This window comes from Micropterus salmoides, unplaced genomic scaffold, assembly GCF_014851395.1.
Source record: "Micropterus salmoides isolate LMB-PRFRI ecotype aquatic unplaced genomic scaffold, ASM1485139v1 Ms_hic_scaffold_21, whole genome shotgun sequence".
Taxonomy (NCBI): domain Eukaryota; kingdom Metazoa; phylum Chordata; class Actinopteri; order Centrarchiformes; family Centrarchidae; genus Micropterus; species Micropterus salmoides.
The window spans coordinates 25,039,694-25,059,765 of record NW_024041262.1 but is presented as its reverse complement, the minus strand read 5'-3'; the positions used below and the strand labels follow the sequence as shown (position 1 = coordinate 25,059,765).

The following is a 20,072-nucleotide window of genomic DNA, read 5'->3' as shown; positions in this document are numbered from 1 at the left end:
AAGTCTGCCACTTCGACAAGAATTTATAATTCTTTGATCGCCTAATCTGACAATGACAATCTACTCTGACTGTGACTTTTTTTTTGCCCCCCCCCCCCCCCCCCCCCCCCGCCCGCCAGCTTGAGAACCACTGCATTAGAGCGACAACAGACAGAAAGAGGAGGTCAGAAGATTCCTGCAGACTGGACCTGGTCTCTAGAAGCTTTAACCTGCACTTTTACATGTCTACATCAAGTTTGCAAAAGACCAGCTCCCTGTTGACCCACGACCGTGTTACTTGCTGTGGGCAAAGAGAGAGATAATATTTCATCATCAGAAGGCAAAACCAGCCAAACACAACACTAACAGCATGTGACCAAAATAGGAACGAGATGAGAACCGTAACTTAACTGCTAGCTGGGTTTTAATGAATCATAAATGAGGTTCTGCTCTGCTCTTAAATTTAAGTTTTGCCAATGCAGCCTGGATAATATTAAGAGAAAGAAAAGTCACTAATATGAATTACTTCTATCATTGTTTGTGTTATTATAATATACAGTGATAACTTTTAAAACAAATGACCTTTCCTTATGAAATACTTTGTTAGAAGACATGAAATATTGGTTGATGGATTTTCGAGCAGACGGCAGATTTGTTTTCGCAGATAAAAAAAAAACATTTTAAGCATTTATCAGCTTCGTAGTCTATGATGCAAGACACTGAAATGAATCAGAAATATTAAACATTTCATACTGACATCTAACCTGCCTGACATTAACAACACTGAGAATCTTTCATTTTAAGCTTTTATGTTCTTACTGCTGATATTTGTTTGAATAGAAAACCCAAATGAACTGAAACCAGTGAACTGGAGGGGAGAAAAATCAATGTACAAAGTGTCCGTATGATTTGGATTTGTTTTAAAGGGTTAATATGTAACATTTCTCCATGAAAATGTCATAAAAAACAAAACAACTAGACCTATGTTATACACTCCCCTTTATGAGATACACCTGGTCAATTGTTTATCAATACAAATAGCTAATCAACCAATCACATGGCAGCAACTCAATACATTTAGGCATGTAGACGTGGTCAAAACAACTTGCCGCAGGCTCACCATAATTGGACAATGGAAGATTGGAAAAACGTTGCCTGGTCTGATGAGTCTTGATTTCAGCTGCAACATTCAGATGGTAGGGTCAGGATTTGGCAGCATGAAAGCATGGATCCATCCTGCCTTGTATCAAAGGTTCAGGCTGCTGCTGCTGGTGGTGTAACGGTGTTGGGGATATTTTCTTGGCACACTTTGGGCCCCTTAGTACCAACTGAGCATCGTTTAAACGTGACAGCCTACCTGAGTATTGTTGCTGACCACGTCCATCCCTTTATGACCGCAGAGTCCCCATCTTCTGATGGCTACTTCCAGCAGGATAAAGCACACAGTCACAAAGCTCAAATCATCTCAAACTGGTTTCTTGAACATGACAATGAGTTCACTGAACTCCAATGGCCTCCACAGTCACCAGATCTCAATCCAACAGAGCACCTTTGGGATGTGGTGGAACGGGAGATTCACATCATGGATCTGCAGCCGACAAATCTGCAGCAACTTGGTGCTATCATGTCAATATGGACCAAAGTCTCTGAGGAATGTTTCAACACCTTGTTGTTGTATGCCAGCAAGAATTAAAGCAGCTCTGAAGGCAAAAGGGGGTCCAACCTGGTACTAGCAAGGCGTACCTAATAAAGTGGCCAGAGAGTGTATCTTTTGTTGAGTTGCGTACTTACATTATCCCAAATGTTTCCAACAATGTTCGAATCCAGAAAATACCATAATTTTATTCAAGGTAATGTTTCATTTGGTCGCCTGTCAGTGGCGTCACATCACCTTTACTATAACTTCCGGGGGGAAACTCAGAGAACTCAGAGAGTGAGGAAGGAAATGTGCGAATGTGACTAAACCTAATGTGAATAAACGGTGATACATTACCTTCTCAAGTGAGATTTTTCATCAGCCATGGAGGTTTGTTTAACAATGAAGACATGATCCCACGTTACTTCACGATGTCATCAAACTACACCTTTTGTTATTGTTTTGATGTGAGAGACAAATTGCCTGAAATGTGCAAAACAACCACGTCTCTGGATGAGGGTTGAAAACTCGTCGCTCCGTTGCCTCACTGACTCAGTGGATGAAAGTGGCGAAAGACAGGGGTTTGATCTGCAGTCTGTGTCCATTTGCTGGCTGCAATGAGCCATTTCATTGGGTTTAATAAAGCAGAGAGTGTTAACAACTGAAGCCAAACCCAACTGCTCGCTAGTCAATTGTATTTTTATTTCCAAAGCAGAAATCTGCCTTTAGTTGGTTTCTCAGTGAATTACAGATCAATAAAAACCTATAGGCCTGTTTTATGTTGTGTGTTGATTTTTAATGAACAAACATTTACCCTTAAAGGATAACTCTGGTGATGTTAGATGCTTTTCATCATTAAATACTATGAAAAGACCAAAACCAATCTAACAAGTCTAATGTGTGTATTAAAGCCTGATTAATGTTCTTCCTGACTGTAGTTTATTCTGACCCACATTCACTGTCCTGCTGTCACGAATACTCACTAGAACACCACATGTGGATTCATCCGCCGCTGAAAATAGTCCCCAACAAACACACAACTTTCCGACTGTTTGAGCGACATTTGCTAAAAACGACAGTTAAGCTCTTTATTTGTGAGGTGTTTTTAAAGATGTACGTCTTCAGTAGGAACCAATGAGCCGAGAGCCACAGACAGCGTAGGGAAGTCAGAAAGTATTCAATTCAATTTTATTTATATAGCGCCAAATCACAACAACAGTTATCTCAGAGCACTTTTCATGAAAGAGCAGGTCTAGACCGTACTCTGTGATGTTATTTACAGAAGCCCAACAATTCCCACCAAGAGCAGCACTAGGCGACAGAGGCAAGGAAAAACTTCCTTTTAAGAGGCAGAAACTTCGAGCAGAACCATGACTCAGGGTGGGCGGCCATCTGCCTCGACCAAGTAGAAAGAAAGTATTACGACTAATAACACTTTGTTGATTTGGTGTCTTTTATGACATTACAAAAATAGAGGAAAATGCCAGCCTTCTTCTTTAAAACAGAGCCAAAAATCTAATAAGTTGTCAAACTCACATTATTGTCGTCATAGCGCAGCAGTGCTACAACAATCTGAGTGACAGAAATAAAAGCAGACGTGATGTCTAACAAAAAGTTTCCAAGCTAAAGTTTATTTCTATGGAAAAAAAAAAAAAAAAAAACACACTCAAAAATTAACCTGACTTGCTCTGTGGTCAGTTTGATAGAGAAGAACAGAAGGTCTGATACGGTCAGAAGACTAAACAGTTCTGTAGGTGTCATCTGGATGGGCCCATCATGGCGGTGTGAGGGTTTGATCTGCGGCCCGTGTCCGTCCGCTGGCTGCAATGAGCCATTTCATTGGGTTTAATAAAGCGGAGAATGCCAACAACTGTCATCTGAGTCGTGAAGCCAAACCTCCCCACGTGCTCCAGATTGTAGAGTAAAAAGAAACGAAGCAGCAGCCTCAGACAGCGTGAGTCCTCCTGGCCATAAGGAGTCTATTATGTTCCTGTGTCACGCAGCCATCTTTGCGCCGGCTCAGTGCCACGCTGTGGCGTTTGTAAAGGCCTGGTCTGGCAGAGTGCTGGCACACAGCGGTCAGGACACGCTGCTAAATCCCATTAGAGTCTGTCCAGAGGATACGAGGCTGCCAGTTACTGTCAGTCATCATCAGGCTTTTCCCTCAGGGAGCCGCAACGCTTTTAATTAACATTAAAAACAAGAATCACAGTGACAAGCTGATGAGCTTTAATATATGAAACAAATATCACAACCACCTGTAGAGGGCACAGATCTACTACAGGCCTGAAACGTAACTTCCTTTATGTGGCGCTTTAAACTTTAGTGCTTTAGGTTAGAGGCACTGAGATCCAACACAGCAGGACTGAACGAAGAGAACAATGAAAGCTTCAGAACATGTGGGTGGCAGCCAGGATTTTCCAAATATTAAAATCATAAGCCCCCCCTAACAACAACAACAAAAAAAAAACTCCAACCAATTACAATTTTTATTGTTACACTAGCTAGAGTTGAGGAAAATTAAGTTATGCAGCCCTGGAGGAAAGGAAACTAAATAAAGTTAGAAACAAATATAAGTACAGAAAATTATATTTTAAATTACTACAGTTCATCTTGAGAAACACACAAATCTGAAGTATAACTTAATATTCGGGACCACTCCCACACATCTCATTTTTAAACTGAAATAATTTTAATAGGGATATAACCATAAAAAAAAAAAAAAAAAAAAACTTAAAATCACTGCCACATGTTTCAAATAACCTTTGTATTAGCTGAACTTCACCTGTTAAAGAATAAAAGTTGAGTTTCATTATTCATTAAACATGTGATTTCATAAATTATTTGTACCTACAGCTTCACAAGTTTGGGGGCTTTTATTTTTGTAAATTAAAGTTTTTCTGTTGCACTTTTTCATACAATTTATTTTTAATACTTTTTGACGCCCAAAACAACCCAACCCCAACCCACCTGGGTAAGATGCAAATGGACTTTTCATTATTAAGGAGTTGCTTGGTTTGTAGTCACAAGCTACTGTACTTTGTTTCTCTAGAAAATCCGGGTGGAGGTTATAACTCACACCACCTCACTCATCCTTCCTCCCCTCCTTGACTCTGATGCTCTTCTGCTTGGCCACCTCCGTGTGTCGGCCCACAGCAGCGCACTGAGACGCTTCTAATCCTCTTTTGATGAACTCTGTTAATAGACCTCCTGCAGCGGACTTTGGCTCTGTTCATTAGGCAGCACACGACCCTCTCCACGCCCCCGGAGCACGCACTGCGCGTCCCCGCGCATCCCATGTCCATAAATTCACCCATCAAAGTGAAGAAAGTTGTTGAAGTTCTCGTTGAACTGGCCTTGTTTGGTCTTTGGTGCACGTTTTGTTCCGAGGAAGAAGAGGAATGCCGCCGAGTAAAAGCCTCTTTGCGCCTTTCATCTCTGTGGATCCGGAGGGAGGAGTCGGACCTGCAGCCCCGGTGGCTCTCCACGCCGACATCCACGCTCTGCTGCAGCGGAGCAGGGGAGCAGAGCGCACGAGACGCGGATGCGACCACAGAGACCCTCCATGCGCCATCGTGGAGCTCCGGCTGGGCCCCGCCGGAGGCGCACTGCACTACCTCCAGCCGGACAAGTACGCTCTGGAGCGGGCGCAGAGACGGCGACGCCTTGCTGCCAACGCCCGGGAGAGGAGGAGGATGCTGGGCCTCAATGTCGCCTTCGACCGGCTCCGGAGCGTCATCCCCAACCTGGAGAGCGACAAGAAGCTCTCCAAATCTGAGACGCTCCAAATGGCGCAGATTTACATCGCCACTCTCAGCGAGCTGCTCCAGGAGGGCGCATGCGGAGCGTCAGCAACGACCCGCGCACCGCGGCCCCCGGGGCCCGCTACGCCCTCACAGGGACTGGCAAGTGAGCCGTCGGGGCCGGTCAGGGACTTTCAAACCGGTAAAAGCAGCGGAGGCCCGTTGCGCACAGAGGAGGAGCAGAGGAGTTATGATGAGGACATGTGGGAGAGAAAGAGTGGGAGCAAGTGACATTTAAAAACTTTAATCAGTTTTTCTTTTTTAAATTAGACTTTTTTTCTATTTTCCTACAAAACTAATTATTTGCCCTGAAGCAAGAAAAGACATTAAGCTCCAATACGTCTGTCTTCAATGCAACTTTTCATGATCTTCAATTTACTTCCAAAAGAATGGCGTTTTTGAGATGATTGACAGGTCCTGGTCTCTGTCTATTCCTTGAGTTAAAATATATTTTTCTTGCCAACAGTACAAAGAATGAATTTGTGATATTTATTATGCAACATATCTTTTCCCCCTTATGACCAAGCAGGTTGTAGCAAAGTTTATGGTCTTTGAAAAGAAGCAGCAAAATTGTTTTCCAAGAATTGGGGGGGTTCAGATAAAAGAGAAACTGAAATTCACTTTAGTAAGTTTATCTGGCCAAATGATTCTTTGAAAAATCATCACCAGAGAAAAGAAAGACAGAGCAGGAAGTACTGAAAGTAGCAATTTTTATTATTTTAAAATTATTTACAGGTAACCAAAGACATCAGTCTGCAAATTGGTACAAAGATCAAGTTTTCCTGCAGTTGGCTTGTTAAGAAGCTCTGTTTGTCTGTCCAAAACAACATCACAGAAAAGGCTTTAGAAAATGAAAAATAGAGTCAGATTCAGAAAAGTAGAGTCTACCAGTCTAAATTTAAATTTAATCCACCCCACCCACAATCCCCAGCCTCCCCCTATTACCCATCAGCCTCTCCTCCTACATGAGGAAATTAATCTATGTACAAGAACTATGTACAAAAAGCTCTTTCATTCATTCTTCCAGACGTCTGTGAATAAAGCTCTTGTAAACTTAAAAAAAAGGAGTGTGAGGGTTAAACTCTGTGTGTGTGTGTGTGTGTGTGTGTGTGTGTGTGTGGTAATGATCCCAGAGGAACAGACAATTAACGGGATGAACGTGCTTGATGACGCGTGCTTCAAACTTCAACAACTGATGAAATTAAAACATATACAATTATATGTTAAATTTAAAGCCTACACACCAAACAGAAACTGACACCTCTGCCCCACCCTGAAAATACAAACTACAGGGTTTGAGAGTGAACACAGAGACACACGCGTTTGTTTGTACTCTATGGAGAAGTTGAGGAACAAATAATTAAAAATTAATTTAAAAAAAGCGTTAAAATGTGACTTTGCTCAGACAAAAGGTGTCAAGGTGACGATAAAAAAAAGTAACACTGCATTACATTTAATTTAGTCAAGAGAGATCATTTTCATTCTGTTTGGGAAGTGAATCATTGAAGTGCCACTGCGACCAACGAACGGCGCTATTCCAGTTGTATTATGGGACACGTAGGATCCAGTGTTTTTGGCGTTTCCCCTTTAATAAAACCAACTTTTACTTTGTCTTTTCATCTGTTTTTACAGCCTTTATTGATAACTGTTTAGCATTTATAAGCGTGTACACGTCTAATGCTGGAGGAGGAGAAGAAGAAAAGTTTAGGCTTTGAATTCCTTTGAGTTACAATTTTGGAGTGATCGGCGATCATGCAGGGACAACGGAAGCAATCAGAATTTGCACTCTCCTCTTGGTGCTGCTGAAATGCATTCTGGGAACAACAACGCAGGCTAAGGGAAATGTGAAATACAGCACTTCACCAAAAAAACTCTACACCTGCAACGTGTAGAACAGATCAGAATTGACAGTGTCCGTGAAGTTTAAACTACAAAGCGAACTTTGGGATTTAACAGCTACAGCCTTTGTCAAAATACAATCGAAGAGGAAGAAAACAAAGTATCAACTCGATGTCTGAAAGCCTCTCCGCTGGTGGTTCGCTTCAAACCAAAGAAAAGCTGCTCGCCTTCACCTCTCAGACCGGGGCGCCTCGGCTGCCTTTGTAATTGAAGGCTTTTCTCAGAGCGGCGAGAACACATGAGGGCGGTAATTGAAAGGACCTGAAGGAGGACAGGTTCTGGTCCGGAGGGCTCGGGTCCTGCCAAGACACAAAGCTTTGATGTTGAGTGAGAAGGCGATCGATTCTTTGAAAGGAAAAAGTTTCTACTTTTGGGGGCTGGGGCGTTCAAAGTTTCCAGAGCATTTTAACAACCTTGACAGTCCTTCTGTTTTTAGTCTCAGGTGTGTTTGTTGGGTTTTGACTGACTGAGTGGGCTTGGCATGCTGGGAGAAGCCCCTGTTACGATAACAGCACGAGAAGAACAAGCTATTTAAAATCAGCTAGTTTGCTACGGAGGTTTAAGAGGGAACAAACGCTCTTACATCCAAAGAGAAAATGGCTGCTACACCTAGAAACAGACCTCACACAAACATTTACAGGCAGTTCCACCTTAAAATACCACCTCAAACTCACAAAAGCCTGCAATTCGGGGTCTGGACTGGTCATGTCTGTACTCTTCAGCCAGAAACGATCAATACTTTAGATTTCTCTGATTCAAACCACCTCCTTCCGACAGAGTCGAGAGGTCAAAGCAGCAAAAAGAGAAGAAGAAGAAGATCACAGCGTGTAAAGCTATTATTCTGGTCAGCAGTTGTTTTTTTTGTTTTTTTTTTGAAAACCACTTGAGTTGTTTTGGCGATTATCAGCTCCAGAGGCAGAGCTGAGGGGCGCAAGGCTTTGATGACAGACGGGGGAAAATGGCAGCTCCCCTCCAATCTGTCAGCGATCAATACAAAAGGGGGAGGAGGGGGGGAGCAGGTGAGGGAAGAGCTGAACTGTGAGGAAACTTTGAAAGGAAACGAATCAAAAGCAAAAGCTGAAAGAAAACTCAGCGTTCTGAGCTGAACTTTTATAAATAGAGGAAGAGAACCAAAAAAATAAAAAATACTGACTCGGATTGAATCTTCAATAAGAGTTAAATAAAATCTGATCACAGCTCGGGAGGGGGTGCCACACCTCATTACGTCATAAAAGTTAAATTCATCTGAGGAATTTCAGGAAAACACCCTTTTCGTTCAGTTACCATGTTCCCACTTCTGAAACCATAAACAGTTGCTTTAACTGGAGGACGAGGAGGACGAGGTCTGGTCACGACACGGAGAGGAAGATGTGTGTTTGTAGTTTGTGTGTTTCCAGCAGTGAACTTAATCTGAGGTGATGATGAAGATGAAGGAGAAGGTTGTGGGTGTCAAAGTGTGTTTGTGTGAGAGAGAGAGAGAGACGGGCTTCTCTCTAGCAGTGCTCCAGATAGTCAATGATCCGGGAGATGGACTTCTGTCCTGTGGTGCCGACGTCACACTGCAGAGAGAGAGTAGAGGTCAGTTACCACACACACACACACACACACACACACATACACACACACACATACACACCGTGCTGAGGACGCGAGGTTGTGATATTCACTGACCATCTCATTGTTCAACAACTCATCCTGTCTATATCTGGGACGGGCCTTTCGCTTCGCTTTCCTTTTGAGAGTGAGAGAGGGCGAGAGTCTCGCCAAGACCCTGGTCCCTCTCGCTTCATCTCGTCTTCTCAAAGACGCCCCTCCAGCGCTTCGCGGCCCAGGGGCAGAGCGCCCCAGGCTTCAGAGGCAGCTGCAACAACATCTAACAGCAGGATGAGAGGCCAGTACACCACTGCTCCCCCCTCAAAAGTTATTCCCCACTGTTTGTCATCACGTCTCTTTGCCACTTGTCGATACGAGCTCCATGACATCAAACATAGTGGGGCCCAAGCTCCATGTGGAGCCGGGACGTGTTCACGCACGTGTTTTGTACTGTACGCTGTTGTTGGCAACCAGGGCTGGGCACTTCTTTCATTGCTGCTGGCTGTTTATCAGACGTTGTGTTTGCAAAACCTCTGAAGTCGCGCTGAAGATATTGATCTCGACTGATTGAGAGCAGGCACGGGGAGGAGGGCTGCGACTGTGCACGAGCATTGACGGACACTGCATTACACACTGGTCTCTGATTGGTTGTTCTGACAGTCAGCAAGCAGTGGGATTTTTTTTTTCTGTCTCATGTACTAATCAGGAAGCAGTTTCAGCAAGTATGCTAAGATTTTATTTTTATCAAAGTTACTTACTGAACCTTTAAGAAGTTTTATATATGCAAATAACTTCCATAAAACAGAGATTTAGTGTTTATTTGACTAGTCGAAGTTTTTATTAGGGCTTTGCTTTTAATTCAAACTGTAGAGTATTTAGCTGATCACTTAAATTCATCCACTCATAACCCATGCATACATCATGCTAATTATTCAGGTAATTAATTCATTGACATTGTGATTAATAAAGTGATTATTTCACTTAAGTAACCTGCTACTACACTGGCCATGTGTTGCGTAACATTAGCATTTACTGCAGTTTTCAAATTAAACATTTACTTCTGGATGTTTTGTAAAATATTAGTTTTTCTACTTTATATTTCCTGAACTGTACCCGACTTATCCTTGTGTTCGTAAAAAGATCTATGATTTGTTTTTCTTCAAGATCATTAAGGACATTCCTAATATGACAAGGTATTAAAACAGCGGTGACTCACAGTGAGGTTCATGAAGTTGAGGAACTTTTTCAGCATTTCTGTCATGATGGAGAAATCCCCTTTAGGCAGGTTCTCCCTCACAGTAGTCACATTCAACTGGTGGAGAGACAAAAAAATTTTATACACACAAAATAAAGAATCAGAAGCAGGAATTTGAAAAAGAGGATGCTGATATTGAACAACCAATGGAACCTTTTAGAGAAGCATACAACGAAATAATGAAGTATCATTACACAAAAGCTCACTGTGGTTTCTTCTGTTGTTACTTTCACATATTCAAACGGTTAAAAATCCTCACGAGGTGGAAACTCCAAGTTATTTAAGGTGTGAAGCAATAATGATGGGAAACCAATGCACCTGCTTGTTGAGTCAGATTTTTGTTTTGGACTTTGAACAGAGCTTCAGTGTTTTACTGGCTGCTGATCAGCACCAGCAGCCGTTTCTCACGGTCATTTTTCAGCTCATTGGCTTTACAGGACAGAGTAAAAATAGAAAGCCGACAACTGGTCAAACACAGGGTTGGGAGAGTATCGATGCTTCACTTCTACATCTGGCATCGGTCTTGTTTTGTACGTGTGTGCGACTCACCGAGCTCCCCTGACACAGGCAGCCCAGCAGCAGTGCTGTGTAGGAGGCCACGATGCTGTCCTCCATGTGCTTCCCTGCATGTTGCAGAGCTGAGAGGAGGAAGATGACGACATGGAGGAAGAAACATTTTCAGTTATAATGTTCTCAAATCAACACACGTAAGCTGGTAACATCTTAAAAAACAAACAAACCCCAACATGGTTGTACCTTTGTTGAGGTCCAGCTCCTCGTCCTCCTCTTCCTTCTCCTTCTTCTTGGCTTCTTCCTGTTTATCGGAGTCGTTGTTGTTGTCGTTGGCGACCCACTGGATCTCCCCGCCGGTCTCCTGCCACTCTCCGCTCTGGTCCAACGCAGGTTTCGGAGCTTCCTTGATGAGGTCATCTGTCTGCGCCTCAGCCTGGATGGCGGCCCGCTCCCGCTGGAGGAACAGCTGAGAAGGACAAACAGGGAGCCAGTGCATCTTCAGTACATCTTTTGATCTCTGTACTTTTTATATATTTAGATTTCTATTTAAGTTCATGTGTACGGTAAGCACCAATTTATACCAAGACAAATTCCTCGTATGTGAAAATGTACCTGGCAATAAAACGGATTCTGATGTTACTGCCACCGGGGGGCGCCAAAGTCAGAAAGGTTAAAATCCTACATATGAGAGCTTTAAACTTAACGTGGTAACTGTAGAAATGTGACAGTCGGGCATGCATTTCTTTTGTTTATTTATATTTAATTTAAAGGTGCTACACAAATACCTTTACATCTACTGTAACTCCACTTAAATTCAACCGTCATCTAAAAAAACAGATGTGTTAAATTTGTCTCGAATTCTGAAGTCAGGACAAGTATTAGATCTTTTATTAATCCCAGTTTCATGAAGCACTCCATATTACTAACACACATTACTAAAGTCACATCTTGCTGGACTTTTTTACCCTAAATAAATCATTTGCACCCCCCTACTCTTTTATTTTCAGGGTACCCTCAGGATTCTCCAAGTTAAATTTAAGATTTAAGACCTTTTTAATACCACCTAGGATTAAATTTGATGCCAACTTCTCGGTCATACAATGTACAATCAGCTAGAATTTTAAGCCCGAGAAAAGAATAAGTTACCTGAATTTAATAAAACATTATACACAACAGCTTTGTGGTGTGTTTGTACTTTGATAACATAAAATGAATAAAATATTTGTCACATTAAGTTTTGAAACAACAAAAAAAAAAAACCAAACTAAATAGAAAATAAAAAAATTAATCTAGTGCAATATGAGTTGCTGCAATAAGTTATACCTTGGCTAGATAAGATATGTAACGTAAATGCCAGTTGCTTCAGTGATTATTCATCCCGTGCTGCTTTAACGTAAGGAGACATCGGGGTGATGTAGCTGAATGCGCGTTACTACAACAGTGGAGCATCGCTGAAACCCAGACACGGACCTCGTCCAGTAACGTTACCGGTGCTGCCGTATAACATCCTACAGTCACAGCAAGCAAAGGACAATGTAATGTCACAAAAATATGTTTAGAATAAATTTTAAGACTTTTTAAAAATACTTTTAAGACGCCCTGTATTTCTTCGTTCTCGTTAGTCTCTGCATGTCATCAGGCTGCCGCTGCTGATTCTACAGTTGACCTCACTGGAAGTCAGTCTGGATAAGCGCATGAGGCAAATCTGATTATGTGGGATGATTTGATTTAAATAATTTATGGTCCTCATGGGAAACTGAGCTGCCACAGCAGTCCAGAACACGCAGACGAGATGAACTGAGACCAGGATAATATGAATATTAATTTACAGTCTAACATGTAAATGTGATCAGCTTGAAATATTTCTCATTCAGCACCTGCTGCATTAATTACTCTGGTGCTGCTTGTGCTGCTCAAACCGTGTGCAGAGGAAAGAGAGATACTGCAGGACGCTGTTCACCGCTGTGAGCACCACAAACTTCATTATTTTTGGGGTCGAGGCAGAAAAAAAAAAAAAAACTAACTACATAAAACTAGAGGCAAGTCAGAAAACATCCATAACAAGGTGAACCCAAAAAACAAAAATATATGTCTTTTATTCTGTTAAATCCGCCCGCACTAAAATAAATCTGATATAACAATGTATTCACGCACCTGTACAAGGGCTGCGATGGCGCTCAGTGGGCCGGTGCTGGTGATGTCCTGGTGCTGAGGGTTCAGCAAGACGGTGGAGTTGCAGGGACCCTGACCTCCCTCCATCTCCATCTCCATCAGACAGTACTTGTTCCTGGCACTGTACTCCACCAGGTTGATCAGCAGGCCCAGACCCTGAACACAACACACACACAATTAATTTTTGGAATAAACACTAAAAGTATGTGTGTGTATGTGTGAGAGATACTCACCAGCACTCGGATGTCGAACCTCTGCTCTTGTGGAAGATACTGAGGAACTTTGAGAACACAGTTCAGAGCCGTCACTATTAAATCCTCCTGTTCTCCTGTCTTCGTACTGCCCCACTCTGAGCACACACAGACAAAAGTACATACAGTAATCAAGCACAGATCAGCCAATAATCCGCTTGGATTAATGAACATTTTAGTTTCCAGTAAAACTAAATCTGTGTGTGTGTGTGTGTGTGTGCGCACTAACCGTTGTCGTGTGTCAGGTTGAGCAGGACTCCTATAATGGCCCTCATACAGTCCTCTACTGCTTTCCCCACCACCGCTCCGTCCAAGTTCAGCTCCCTGCTGTAACGCTGGATCATCTCCTCACACCTCCTCAACGCCCTGACAGACACAGAGAGAACAAACATGTTTCCAGTGTTCAAAGAGATGCAACATGGAAAAGAAGACTGAGGATCCAAAGACCTTTTTTTGGTCGACCTTCATCATATTTCTTCATCATATATACACACACCTTTACAGGTTTATGAGCCGAAACGTTGTAAATACATAAACCAACACTAAGCCAGGCAGTGTGCAGAAGTTCGATTCTTCGTGGCTTTTCCTGTGGACACTTTGTCTTATCAGAATAAAAGTAATAATAATCTTATAGTGTCTCGTTTCTCACTAACACAAACAAACTGGATTCTCATGCAGATGTCATCTGGATCCATCTCTACTCGACTCTCATCTTTCCTCATGAAACAGAGCAGCATTCAGGGGAACGCACACACACGCCGGCTGCAGCAGCAGGAGGGGTGAAGCAGGTCAGCCGCCTGATGCAAATAACTTGATTACATCTAATGACAGCGCTGACCGAACTGAGAGCAGAAACCAGAGTCTGAACACCAGGACGGAGTCAGAGGAAGGAAATAAAGGAAGAAAAAAAGAAAAGGGAGAGAGAAAAGAGGGGCGTCGCGTTGGTATTAAATTAAATGTGGCCTACGGAGGGCAACAGTCAGACAGGATGTGACAAAGTGAGAGTTAAAGGAGGACGGATGAGAAAAATACAGGTTGTTAATGAAGCAACAATATTTTCTTCATGTTACTATGCAGCTACGGTAGGACTAATGGACAAAACTATGAAAATAAGGCCAGCTGAAGTTGGAAAAAGTTTGGATCCCGCTCAGACGCTGATGAGGATTGTCGCTAAGCAATTGGGCTTTTGTTTGTGTGTGTGGTGGATTATTGAATTAGTCCTGCAGACAGCTGAAACACTCTGAGACAGAGGGGTGAGTTTGGGTTGAAACAATAAGGGAAGCGTGTAGAGTAACAAAGAGAGAAAAGTGAGGTCAGATGAGGAGGAAGAAAAGATAAGAGCAGGGAAGAAGAGTTAAAGACAGAGGAGAAAGACCTGGAGTCGGTGTGTGCGCAGAGTTTAGGTGGCGGTGCTCGCTCGCTCTCTCGCTCACCCTGTGGTTCTGGGGGTTAATCGAGTTACCGCAGCGGACAGCTGAATGCTCAGACTGAGGCCTGTGTCACCCGCTGAAACAGCAGCTCTTTGTCAACCCATTTAGCCTTCATCCTCATCTTCACCCCCCCCCCCCCCCCCCCCCCCCCCCCCCTCACTGCAGACGTTCTGCAGGGAGCGAAAGGTCCGGTCACACAGAGGGTGAAGGAGGAGGAGCGAGAAGGTAAATAAGCCCAAACCACGTCCTTCGAGCGATACCGGATTCTTTAAGCCGATTTAATATTTGAGATATTTAGTTTTTTCAACATACACATTATGTTAGTACAGAATGTACTAAGTGTATAGTTATTCTAATAATTGTTCTAATATTACTGGGGTTGTGACAAGATTAAAATGACAAAAAATGTTTTGGTTAAAAGCCTCAAGACTCAATTTTCTCAAGCAGTGTAAAACAAAACTGTCGTGCAGTGAGCCCCTGCAGCTGTGACTGAGTGGTAACGTAGCTGGTAGACATCTAAAAACTGAGGCCCAACCAGAGCTGCTGATGTTAACGTGGGGAGTAGTTTTGGTTTCCAAACTGAAGGAGAAAATGCCGCAGAGCATTAACGTAATGCACAGCAGAGGGTTGGGCAGGTAGACTTAAATATTATGAATTCTCATTAAATGATGACGTCTCGTAATATTACGACTTTTGTCTGGACTTGTCAGAGTAGGGCTGGACAATAAAACAATAATAATTATCGCAATATAATTTTTTTCAATAACAATATAACAATAGTTCAATAAATGTTTGATTTTATTCACTAGCATCATACACAAATTAGAACTTTTTTTTATTAAGCTGTTTATTTTGTTGAGGAAAAAGGATAGAAAAAAGCTTTTACCATATTTTACTCGATTAGATTTTATCATCATTGTTTTGAATGTTTGGTTTCTTTAACTTTCACCCAGGAGCAAAAATCAGCCTTTAAAACGATTTGATACTTAGCGTGATAATTATCTTTATCGAAAGATATGAAACTTTTTATCGCAATCACATTTCTGGCCGTATCGTCCAGCCCTATGTCAGAGAACAGAACAGAACAGATTCTGAACGTGCAGAAAGTTTTGAACATGAGCAGAAAAGCTGCTGAAACACAGGAGCTGTTAAAGTCCAGGAGTTTCTAAGTTAATTAAAATGAATTAATTTCTTATTGGAGGTGAAAAGTAGCCACAGTCACATTTAAAGAGGTTACTTCTCCAAATAAAGACACAAGGAGGAGGGAAGACTAAACCATGACTCAGCAGGGAGGGATTCAGAAAAGTTGCCATATTGCATTATATTCCGTTATATTGGTAGATTTTTGAATTGTCACCCGCTGCCTGAATTTTGTTTCCCTTTATATAGATAAAAATATTTCCACCATAAATTGGCGCAGGAAAAAAAATTAAAAAAATCCACCAGAATGCAGGAAACTGCATAACTGTTTAAAGCTCAAAAAGTTTCATTTAATTCAGCCTGGAAGATTTCTAAAAATTATTGTTAAAATCTCGTCTCAATCTTGTGAACCCAAATCTCGTGTCTCGTCTTGTGTAGCAGAATAAGGAAAAAGACAGCTTTGTGGAAAGTCACAGAAATGTCTTATGTATGTAGCAGGTCAAGAATTAACGACTATTTCTAAAAACAAAATGAATAAATAAAAAATAAAGCTGACTACCAGATACGATTCATACACAAAAACACTAATATGTGCCTGAAACACTCGAGGGCAAAGACGCAAAAAAAGAGTGAGTGCAAGGTCAAGTTTCCACAGTGGACTCCTCTCTCTCTCTGCTGATGCTCTCCCAGTGGTGGGGGCCGAGGTCAGAGGCGTAAGGTCGCTGCTATGATTGACAGGATGTCACGACCAGGAAATTGAACAACAAAACCCTGATAATGAAATGCATAATAACCATCAGGCAAACAGAGTCAGGCTGACGCACACACACAAATTTATACAGACAGTCTATACTGTAGAGACGTACAGCTGAGTCAGTCTGGCTTTCTGAAGGCGGATGTTAATATTTTTACATTTTAATCTGCTGTCAGTGTTCAGCATTGTTTTATTGGCAAATTTTCATAATAAATAATTCAAGGTATTCAGTGTGTGTGTCCCCTAGAATAAAAAAAACTCATTGTGGGACACTAAACTTGTCCAGTGAAAAGACAAGATGCATAACAAGATGATGATAATGAAGATCAGATGCAATTTGTTCACCTTTGAAAAAAAAAAAAACATTACCGGTGGTGTCGTGTTGATCAGATCTGTCAATTTAAAATTAATCACACTAAATCCTATCAGAGCGCGTCTGGACACTTGTTCATGTTCAACAGAGTCAGACAGACTCAGGCAGGGCGGATAGACGTTAATGACACCTCTGAGGTCAGAGGTCAAAGACCGAGTGTGTATGTGTGTGCGCTCACTTTGCAGAGGAGATGATAAGTGATGAGTCTTTGTAGGCGATCAAGTAGCCCTGGTTCTCTGGGTTGTGGACAGTCACCTGTATGTACACAAACAAAGATTACTACTTTCCCCCTGAACAATAAACACTAGAGATGCACCGATTGGCATCTTGGCTGATTCCCATTCAGACACACACGTACAGAACTGACGTGTGACACAACGATCGGCCCCGGTTACAGACGATTAAGCTGAAAACCGGCCGACTCCTTTATATTTCATTTTAGGAAATAGGTGACAACTTTTTTTGTATCACGCGGGTTGATGCAGAAGATCTGGAGTGGTTTGTGTCATTTGTGGCAGTGGATCCATCTGTGGCCCAAAACCTTATACCTGCCCTGAACACAAACATGTGACCGATCCAGCTAAACCCAAATCTGAGATGAACCTCTTCATTTGAATATAAAAAATGACCAAAAAATAGGGCAATCAGTACCTAACTGGACTTCAACAGTTTCACACTCATAACTGTAATTCCTTCTGTGTGAAGATGTTTGGCTTCTGGGTCAGAGGACACAAGAGATTATAACAGTATCAGGACCAACAAATGTTGTCGTGTCCCCCAGCAAAGGTAGAACGATAGAGTTCAACTAAACCTCGATAGTGTGAACAGTGTTTTGCCGAAGTATTTTACTTTATACAAGTGGTTTTTGTTGTCAAATAAAAAAAGTGAAACAATTTGTTCTTGTTCCTCTTTCAGTAATACAGACTTGTAAAGATATAGTTGATCCTGACAGTACTGGACCTAAATGCTACTCCCATGTCCGGGTCTGTTTGTTAGTTATCCGTTTTCCCAAACTTCCCCTCAATCTGTGTTGCACTTTCAATTCAATTCAAATTAGCTTTATTGGCATGAATGTAATAACAACATTGCCAAAGCGTCATATATACACAACATAACAATCAGCCCCATACATTTCATTAAACAATTAAAGCGTAAAGTAATCAAAGTGTATGTGTGTTAAAAAAATAAAATAAATATATATATATATAAAAAATAAAATAAATAAAACAGTATGCATGTGTGTTAAATAAAAAAAAATTATATATATAAAAAATTAAAATAAATAAATAAAACGGTAAGTGTGTGTGTGCGCGCATAAAAAAAATAAATATAAAAACATAAATAAATGAGAAATAAATAAAAAAATGTTTTTAATTAATTGATTAAAAAAATAATAAAAAGAAATCAGTATCAAATGTAAAAACAAAACAATTACACTTACACTCTCTAACACCCGTAAACACCTCTCAGCTCCCCACAGAGACGACACCAGCTTCTCCTTATCGTCTTCCTGGTTTAAGTTATTAACACACTCCTTCACTGTGGAGGGGAAACAAACAGAGGGACACAGAATCAGAAACCAGATTCATCATCATCATCTTTTTCTGTTGTTTTGAGTCAATACAAATTCTTTATAATATCTTTCACCTTTATCTACTATGTGGTCCAGTCCTCCCAGTAGCCGTAGTTCCTCTTTGAACCAGTCTCCCGCTCGCTTTGAAGTCAGAGACAGTAACGTCTCCATGGCTAAATGACCCGTCTGCAGGGAGAGAGGAGGGACAAAAAAACAAAGAAATCAATCAGCTTAAATCTGCACTGAAGACTCAGTGTAACAGGTTACAACTCCAGTTATTTTGTGATAATACTGCTGCAGTGCATTCTGGGATGTTTTCACAGATGGATTTTATAGCAATAGCAGCTCTATAAAGACAGTTTCCTTCTTTGATTGTAAGAGACCAACACCAAAACCTGATATTTAACAAGGGGTGTAACGATACACCCGGTAGGAATTTTACATTACGGAGTGACAGTAAACGCACCACTGCAGATGTCACTCACTAACGTTACTTTCGGTTTCGATCTGAAACGTGTTTGCCGTGAGAGACCAGAGGTGCAGGCTAGGTGTGTGTGGGGGGAAAGAGAAGAGGAGCAGCTTCAAGTAGTAAATAAACACTAAAATAATGACCTACAATAACCTACTTTTAATACAAATACGATCTACACAGCGACCGAGCCCCCCCCCCCACAGGCCGCCGCTGCCGCCACAGTTGCACCTCATTCATGTCTTAATGAGAGCTCAACAGTCCAGGGAGCGGGTGTGTCACAGTTCTGCCTCTTGAATCTTCAGTCTCAGAACCGTTCCAGCCCTACTATTTACTGTAGATGTTTTAGATCACAAAATACATTCAGCGCCGAGCTGCTAGGAATATCTTGACACATGTGGGTATGTGTGAGTCACCCTGACTGAAGAGCTGCTGAAAGAAGATCATTACTCAGAGGGTTCAGAGGAGAGGTGCAACGGTCTAAATGCCTTTTCAAGGTTTTTCCACCTCGACAGTTCTGCAGAAAACACTGAGCACATGGAATTAAAATGATGCAGCGTGATGGAAACCAGCCGTTTTAAGTAAAGTAGGATCCTTCTTCAGTACCGTTATGTTCTGTAGGTCCAGGTGCTTGTTGTGTACGGTGTCGCAGAGCTTCCTGATCTTCTCCTTCATCTTGGCAATTTCCCTGGCACTGAACTGAGTGCTGGAGTCGGTCCCAGCTCCTCCCCCATGGTCCTGGTCCTGGTCCAACTCCAGCAGCCGGATCATCAGGTCCAGACATGATCGGTCCAGATCCATGTTCAACCGGTCTCTACTGAGGATGTACATCAGAGATGCCGTGCACATAGCCAGATTCTGTAGAAAGGAGAGTCAAACCAAATTCAGTTCTCAGAGATTTCACTGTGTATATTCCAGAAATGTCTTGTGGCTATGTTATTATGCAGATAATGCTGAATTTCTCCTGCTTTGTAACCTTCAAGGATAGAATTTCTAACACTGTGTCTCATGGCAGACATCCACTCAAGCTGATTTAAATTACAGCAATTACAGTTACAATTTTCCATCTCTGTATTTTCACGTTGTTCAGCCATCAGAACAGATGGCTTTTCAGTCTCAGTCTCTGTTTAAATTGTTTTTCTGAATTCAAAAGGAGAAAACAAACAACCATCATGACCCCCATGCTGTACCATAAAACACAGACGCACTATAAATTCCTTCTAACTCCTGTC

The 20,072-nt window shown here is 41.9% G+C and overlaps 2 protein-coding genes across 2 annotated transcripts in view; one reads left to right on the top strand and one right to left on the bottom strand.

Annotated features, from left to right (window-relative positions):
- Positions 1–4,950: 4,950 nt before the first annotated feature.
- On the top strand, positions 4,951–6,119 carry atoh1c (atonal bHLH transcription factor 1c). The gene has a single exon (XM_038735088.1). The coding sequence runs from the start codon at positions 5,017–5,019 to the stop codon at positions 5,647–5,649; it is 633 nt and encodes a 210-aa protein (XP_038591016.1). The 5' UTR covers positions 4,951–5,016; the 3' UTR covers positions 5,650–6,119.
- Positions 6,114–20,072, bottom strand: part of LOC119915530 (wings apart-like protein homolog) — a 33,939-nt gene continuing 19,980 nt past the window's right edge. The window contains exons 10-20 of the mRNA XM_038735087.1: positions 19,447–19,698; positions 18,446–18,557; positions 18,240–18,337; positions 16,977–17,053; positions 13,331–13,467; positions 13,084–13,199; positions 12,833–13,006; positions 10,922–11,144; positions 10,715–10,803; positions 10,127–10,222; positions 6,114–8,876 (exon numbers count right to left, since the gene is read on the bottom strand). Coding sequence (XP_038591015.1) covers positions 8,811–8,876; positions 10,127–10,222; positions 10,715–10,803; positions 10,922–11,144; positions 12,833–13,006; positions 13,084–13,199; positions 13,331–13,467; positions 16,977–17,053; positions 18,240–18,337; positions 18,446–18,557; positions 19,447–19,698 — 1,440 coding nt within the window. The 3' untranslated portion in view covers positions 6,114–8,810. The remainder of the gene's footprint in view (positions 8,877–10,126; positions 10,223–10,714; positions 10,804–10,921; positions 11,145–12,832; positions 13,007–13,083; positions 13,200–13,330; positions 13,468–16,976; positions 17,054–18,239; positions 18,338–18,445; positions 18,558–19,446; positions 19,699–20,072) is intronic.